Raw genomic sequence first — 7,068 nt, 5'->3', positions numbered from 1 at the left:
GAAATTCTGGAGTAATTCAGAGATAAGCCTGGAGGTAAAAAGTCAAAGCCAGGGTCCCACCAGGCTCTCTAAGGAGGGTGCCTTCCAGGAGAAGTGGCTTGGGACAACCCATTCACTGAGCACTTTCTGCAGATTGGACTCTACACCTCTAGGAGAGGCCGCAGCCATGTGCGATTTCTGTCAGAAATCAGGGAGGGCCAGCTGGAGAATTTGAGGAGAAAGCAAATAATGAAGGGAAGTCCCCAGTGTGCATCAGAAGTGAAAGGTTTCCCCCCAAAACAGGAGCCTGGTGGTCAATGTGTGCTGAAGTGGCTCTAACTCCAGCCACGACATGGGAATTTTTCAGAGCACTGCCTCTTGGCAAGGATCTCTGCCTTTTGAGCAGCTAAATGCACCGAGAATCCCATGTGCTGTCAGGCCCCATTGGAGGGAGGCACTTGGTGGCCACGCTGGCCTGGTACCCAGAGCACAGTGGTTCTCAGATGAAATTATGGGTAAATGAAGTCAGTCAGACCACAGCTGGCTGAGGTCCCAGCTCCAATACGTTACCTTCCTAAGGACACTCCCATAAAACAGACATTCTAGAGAGAGTGTCTTAGTCCAAAGGAGTAACTTAAGTGGTGGGTATCTTAGGCATCATACATTCATGCACTCATTCATTCATTCAGTCAGTCCATACTCAGGAAGGTCTTATGTCAGGTGTCATGGCAGCACTGGAGAACAGTGGTGACTAAGACAAACACATGGTCTTACCCCTCTTGGAGCTTATCTTCCGATGGCAGGCTACTCGTGGGAATGATTGAGGTCCTACAATATTAAATGGGCTTTTACTTCAATAGTTTGAGTACTGCCCGTCCTCAGTATCTGTTAACCTGGAGAGTAAAGGATCAGATCTCATGTGAAGAGGATATTTAGCTTCATTTTTTTTTTAATGGGGATCAGGAAGTTTCAAGGATTATAAAGTGGGGCACCTGGGTGGCTCAGTCGGTTGGGCGTCCGACTTCGGCTCAGGTCATGATCTCACGGACTGTGAGTTAGAGCCCCGCATCGGGCTCTGTGCTGACAGCTCAGAGCCTGAAGCCTGCTTCAGATTCTGGATTCTGTGTCTGTCTCTCTCTGCCCCTCCCCTGCTCACACTCTGTCTCTCAAAAATGAATAAACATTAAAAAAAAAAAAAAAAGGATTATAAAGTGCCTATTCTTTACCACACCAGTAAGGGGCCTGTCTCATGATCTCTCCAGAAGGGGAATCTCACCTGAAATTTCACCTACATCAGTGTACCTAAGTAAGCAGATCATCCAGGCGGGTGACCCTTGTGTGGGATGGGAGTCCCCAGGTGATCACGAGCTCACCTGGTTAATTGTTGGATGGCTCACACTTCTGTCATTTCTCTGTAACTCTTCTGTCTTCTGGAAACTTTGCTTCAGTGGCCCCGCTCTCCGAGTTGGACTGGCCTGCCCCAGGGAGGCCATCCCACCTTTATGGGACTTTTGCAGAACTTTGTTTCTTAAGAGGTCCTTCTGTATCTCAAAGAGTGGGGTCCATTTCCCCAAGGAGAAACTTTTTCTTTTTCTTTTTTTTTCATCATTTAATGGTGTTTTATTAATGATGCTTATTTTCAATGTTTTTAATATGGGTAATTTTTTCATCTCCTCTTTTTTTTTTAAATATAATTTATTGTCAAATTGGCTCACATACAACACCCAGTGCTCATCCCAACAAGAGCCCTCCTCAATGCCCATCAGCCATTTTCCCCTCTCCGCCCCCCCATCACCCTCAGTTTGTTCTCTGTATTTAAGAGTCTCTTATGATTTGCCTCCCTCCCTCTCTGTAACTATTTTTTCCCCTTCCCTTCCCCCATGGTCTTCTGTTAAGTTTCTCAAGATCCACATATGAGTGAAAACATATGATATCTGTCTTTCGCTGACTGACTTATTTCACTAGCATAATACCCTCCAGTTCTATCCATGTTGCTGCAAATGGCATGATTTTATTCTTTCTCATTGCCAAGTAGTATTCCATTGTAGGTATAAACCACATCTTCTTTATCCATTCATCAGTTGATGGACATTTAAGCTCTTTCCATAATTTGGCTATTGTTGAAAGTGCTGCTGCAAACTTTGGGGTCCATGTGCCCCTATGCATCAGCACCCCTGTATCCCTTGGGCAAATTCCTAGCAGTGCTATCGCTGGGTCATAGGGAAGTTCTATTTTTAATTTTTTGAGGAACCTGCATACCATTTTCCAGAGCGGCTGCACCAGTTTGCATTTCCACCAAGAGTGCAAGAGGGTTCCCCAAGGGGAAACTTTTTCAAACAAATTTGTTCTTCTAGGAAGTCTTTCTGGAAAAAGTAGAGACAACAACATCCCCAAGGCCTTTCAACCTTGGGCAATTCTTCAGTCAGGAATGTGGTCCCCTGGCCTTTTAAAAACCTATTATGTGCTGCAATCTATAATGTGCCAACTAGGCCCAGGTGACTCCTGACTCTGTCCTAACCCCTCTCCAGCACATCTTCCCTCACACTCCAGGAGCCCCCGGGTCCCCCAAGAAGCCAGTCTAGCCCCTGAGCTAGGAAAACTCTGTTCCCTCCTTTCCTCCTGATCTGGCAGCAAGAATGGAAACTTTCGTGGAAAGCACTTGCACTGACGACATCTCCCAAGTCTGGACTTTGACTTGGGCCCTGATAGGGCCCAGGGCTGGGGATGGGGCCTCTCCTTCAGAGGGTCGAGACCTCCCACCGGCTCCTCCCCTTGCTCTCCCTGCCCACCGTCACTCATCGGCTCCCCCCCCCCCACCCCAAGTGACCGCTCCACCCCTAGAGAAGGAACTTTTACACTTGCCCCCTTTGTGTGTCCTCCCCCATTTCCGCCGCCCTTTTACTGTAGATTTTTCTTCCCAGCTTTCCAGCGCCGGTCCATGTGGCTGTGGAGTCCGCATGGGGCTCGGTGGAGTTGAAAGCCCAGAGCTTTTTGCTGTTTTGTTTAAGACCTGGTTATGGTTGTGGGATTTTTTTTTTTTTTTTTTTTTGTCAGCTGCCTGTTATATCAATCACGGAGTCGGGATCTATTTATAGGTTGGGAGTACTGTGTCCTTAGTCACAAAGAGACACAGACAGGGGACTGTCAGCTGGTGCCGGAGGAGCTGAGCACCGAGTCATCAGCAAGTGGAAACACCTGAGGGGTAGACCGCTCCCCGCCAGCCCCTGTCCTCCGCCCGGCCCCAAGTATGTGAGTACGGGAACTTCTCCCTTCTCTCTGCCCTGCGCTGCCCGGGCGTCCTGTCCTTTCCCCCCCACACCCCCCTTCTCTCTCTCCTTCTCTCTCCTTCTCTCTCTGTCTCTCTTTTTATGGATAAAAATATCTCCCAGTGCCTGCTCTTTCTTCCTGGTTTTCGGCACTGGAAAGCATCTCTGCCTGGCCGTGGCCGTGGCTTGGGGGGGGGGGGGGGCGGGGGGTGGGGGGGGCGGCGGAAAATGTCCCCTCTCGCAGACTGTCACGGGAAGGTCAGAGGGACCGGAACGGCTGGGTGGGCCGGCTACCCAAACTCATTCGGAATCCGTAGGTTCCCTTTTATTTTTATTTGTTTTCGCTGAGAAAAAGTAAGTAAATCAAAAGGGCAAGGGAAAGTTTACATGCGGCTCGGCGGGGTGGTTATGTCTCCCAGCGTGAAAACTTTTATTTGCTGGCAGCTCCGGTGTTGGGTGAGCTGAGAAGGTTACAGAGAAAGAGCTAGTTCACACAGGACAGGTGATGATGGAGGGCTCCGGGGGCTTCGGTGGGGGGGGGGGGGGGGACCCAGGGCGGTCCCAGGGACCAGCTTTTCAATAGCACCTGAAAGGAAAATGACTTTTTTTTCCTTTCTTCTTTCTTTCTTTTTTATTTATTTATTTTTGCTCCACGGAGTGAGTTTGCTTTGAGGAGTCGAGATGAGAGCGGATGATTTGTCTTGCCTTACAGGCTTTTGTTGGCTCACACGTTTGGTGGCTTTCCTTCACCCTGAAAGGGGAACTTGGTGGGGGTGGGGAGGAGGAGTCTGGGGAAGGAGGAAGCCAGGTGTGGCTGTGGATGCATTTTGCTCTGCATCCTTCCCGAAAAGGGAGAAACTTAGTATCATGACTCTTGTCAGAGCCCTGCTTGCTTTAGACAATCGGGGTGCAAGCTCTGGGAGCACATCAGTGGCTCCCAGGGGTGACAGTCCCCCAGACATTGTCAGGAATCCACAGGGCCCACACACCACAAGCTTCCTGTCGAAAATTGGGGACTTTAGATTTTGGATAATGCAGATTATTAACTAAAAATCCTGCACTTGGGGAAGTTTGCCATATATTATTTACAAAGGAATAGTAGCCCTAAATTTGGTGGGGGGAGGAATGTGATGATGTTTAATGTATATTATATACAACTTTTAACGTTTCTGGGTTTCTGTTTACTAAAAACAATGGTTACCATACTGTATTGCTAAGGACTACTTCTTGATTTGTTTGGGAAAACAGTATCCTAACCAAAAAATAATAATCCTTTCAACAATTTAAAAACATTAAGCAAAACAGATGGGTCTGGATTATTTTTGATTAAAAATAAAATAGTTTTAACAACAAATCTAAGTCGGCAAAAGTCAAATAATATATACACACGTATGTTTAGAGAGACCACTTGATCTTGTTTTACTTCTGACCTTTCTAAAACTTTTTCTTTGGGTTCTTTACTTTCGACTATTTTATTTAGGGTTATTAATGTCTTTAATCCATTCATTTATTATTTTGGAGGGGAGAGTGGGGATCAGGAAGGAACAAGAAGTTAGAGGGTCAACTTCACGCGTTCAGGTAGTAAGAACACACGTATGGGTGGAAAAATTCAGAATAAGGAGTTTGGTATAAAATGGGGGGCTCTTGGGGGGCGGGGAGTGTCACTATTTAAAACTTAGTGTGGAAGGTAAAGCCCAAGAAATCAAGAAAACAATAAAAAAAACAGGAGTTGGATGTACTGTCTATGTGGCAATATTATTTTTTTCTATTCCAAGGACTCCACTTTGCTGAACATACCCTGCTAAGGTCCCCCACGATAATGCTGAAGTGAGAGTCGGTGGGTTATTGTTAAGGAAAGCTCAGATGAGTCCAGTGAGAAAGACACTGTGTTCAGAAATTGCAGCAGTCAGCTGTTTGCAAAAACTGAACTTCTAGCTGAGGACTTGCGGATCTCAAAGGCTTTTTAGAGAAAGTGTGACATTTTTTAATCTTTGAATGCGAGAGCACGCCATCCTCTCCCTGCCTCAACACGCACCCCGAAGCCTGCTGGCCCAGGATTAAATGCAGTAGGAGAGAGCCCCTCATCTCTGAACAAGTGCTATGTTCTCTGAGCATGAAGAGTGGAGAGAAAATGTTTGTTGGAACATTTAGGCAAGAACCACTCCTTCTTTTGGCTACTTGTGGATGCTTTTAGTGGGGGGTGGGGGGGGGTGGGAGGAGGATGGGGCTTTGTTTGGCAGTGGGATGGAGGGCCTAGCTTTCACTCTCAAGTTCAGGATGCGGTTTTTCCCTTTGGGCTTATTTCTGGAGAGGCAGTTGGGGGAAACTTCAATGCATTTGCCTAAGGCAGCCTCTGATTACTTAGTTTCTGCTTCAATAACGATTAATTTTATGTGGACCGAGCTCCCGTCAAACTCATTTTTTTTTTCACACTGATTTCTTAAATGCAATTGGTCACGGGGCTGTCTGCGACTTCATGTCTGCAAAATCTAACCCATTCCATCCTTGTCGTTGTTTTATTTCTCTGAATGTGAGCATGCAGTCGCCCGTGTGCATGAACTGTTGTTTTATGAGTGCCCCCTGCCTCCCCTGAGCACATGGAAACCCAGCCGACCTCCTCCCAAATTGGGGACAGTGGGGCCAATGAACAGGTGCTTTGGAATGCAGCAGGCTCAGGTGCAGGACCATCAATCTCCAGGAAGAAGGAATCACAAATACCTGGAAAGCGCTCCCCTAATTCAAACAATTTCACATAGCGGAGGCCTCTCCAAATACCCCGTAAATAAAAGATGGCAGCTGGCAGGATTTTTAAACCAAAGACCATGCACTGCTCTTTCTCCCCATCACTTCATTTCTACAGTGTATCTGTCCATCTTTTTCTTATCTCTATTTTTACATTTCATTACCCTCCTGCTCTCTCTCTCTCTCCCTCCCTCCCTCCCTCCCTCCCTCCTCTCTTCCCTCCCCCTTCTCGCCTTCCCTGAAAAACACATTTCTATCTGGCACAGAAAATAAACTCAGATTGTGGGTAGTTATGTTAATCTAATTCAATCCTCAGCGGGTTAAGAGTGAAATTCTAATAGTAGAGCTGTTGAGGGCTTTTTTGTTAATGGCTTGGGGATTACATTGAGTTAAAGGCTCATTTCCTAATCAAACAGAGAGGGAGAGAGTGACTCCGAATATTTATGAGTCTCCCAGTGAGAGTTTAAACATTCAACTCCAAAAGCAGGGTTTCTGCAGGAGGAAAGAGTTAAAACCCCTCAGGGCTGCTGGGGAAAAAAAAAAATTAAACCAGTTAAGCCATCAGCATTTTTAGGCTGCTGTACAACTTCAGCAAAGTGGAAGATGGGGACAGAGAGAGGAATCGGTCCACAAAGCAAGAATGGAAACTGTGGCAGGGGCTCTCTGAAGCCAGAGTCAGCTGGTGCGTTCAGAAAAAAGTCCCTTGCAGCACAGCAGACACGAATCCTGCGGATCATGGTCGGTTCACCAAGGGTCTGGAGGGGATGCTTGCCTCCAACTCCCCAAATCAATTCTCCTCCTCTGGTCCAGAGGTGAGAACATGGAGACAGGAGTATGGCTCAATTTCCCAGCAACTGGAAAGTTCCCATGCTGTCTCGTGGAGCAGGTGGAGAGGATTCTCACCACCCCCCCCCCCCACCCCCGCAACCTTCAGTCCTGTGGCTGAAATGCTGTGGGCCGTCTCTCCTTCTGGAGCCAATTCACATCTCTACCAGCCCCTCTTTTCCCCTTTGCTCTGTGAGTGGGTCCACATCCCTGGTCCCCCTGCCCTGCTGTCTAGATACAAGGACCTCCAAGCCCA

At 47.4% G+C, this 7,068-nt stretch overlaps 1 protein-coding gene across 2 annotated transcripts in view; it reads left to right on the top strand.

Annotated features, from left to right (window-relative positions):
• Positions 1 to 2,884: 2,884 nt before the first annotated feature.
• ESRRB (estrogen related receptor beta) overlaps positions 2,885 to 7,068 on the top strand; it is a 172,892-nt gene continuing 168,708 nt past the window's right edge. Inside the window, exon 1 of one of the 2 annotated variants that reach the window (XM_086709203.1) lies at positions 2,885 to 3,228. In XM_086709203.1, coding sequence (XP_086565329.1) covers positions 3,227 to 3,228 — 2 coding nt within the window. In that variant the 5' untranslated portion in view covers positions 2,885 to 3,226. Of the gene's footprint in view, positions 3,229 to 3,486; positions 3,559 to 7,068 lie in introns of those variants that run through there. The other variant, XM_086709204.1, reaches the window with a different exon arrangement.

Source organism: Puma concolor, chromosome B3 (genome assembly GCF_028749965.1).
Source record: "Puma concolor isolate L17-30 chromosome B3, mPumCon1.1.hap2, whole genome shotgun sequence".
NCBI classification, from domain to species: Eukaryota; Metazoa; Chordata; class Mammalia; order Carnivora; family Felidae; genus Puma; species Puma concolor.
Note: the sequence above shows the minus strand (reverse complement) of the source record. Positions and strands in the feature narration are given on the sequence as shown.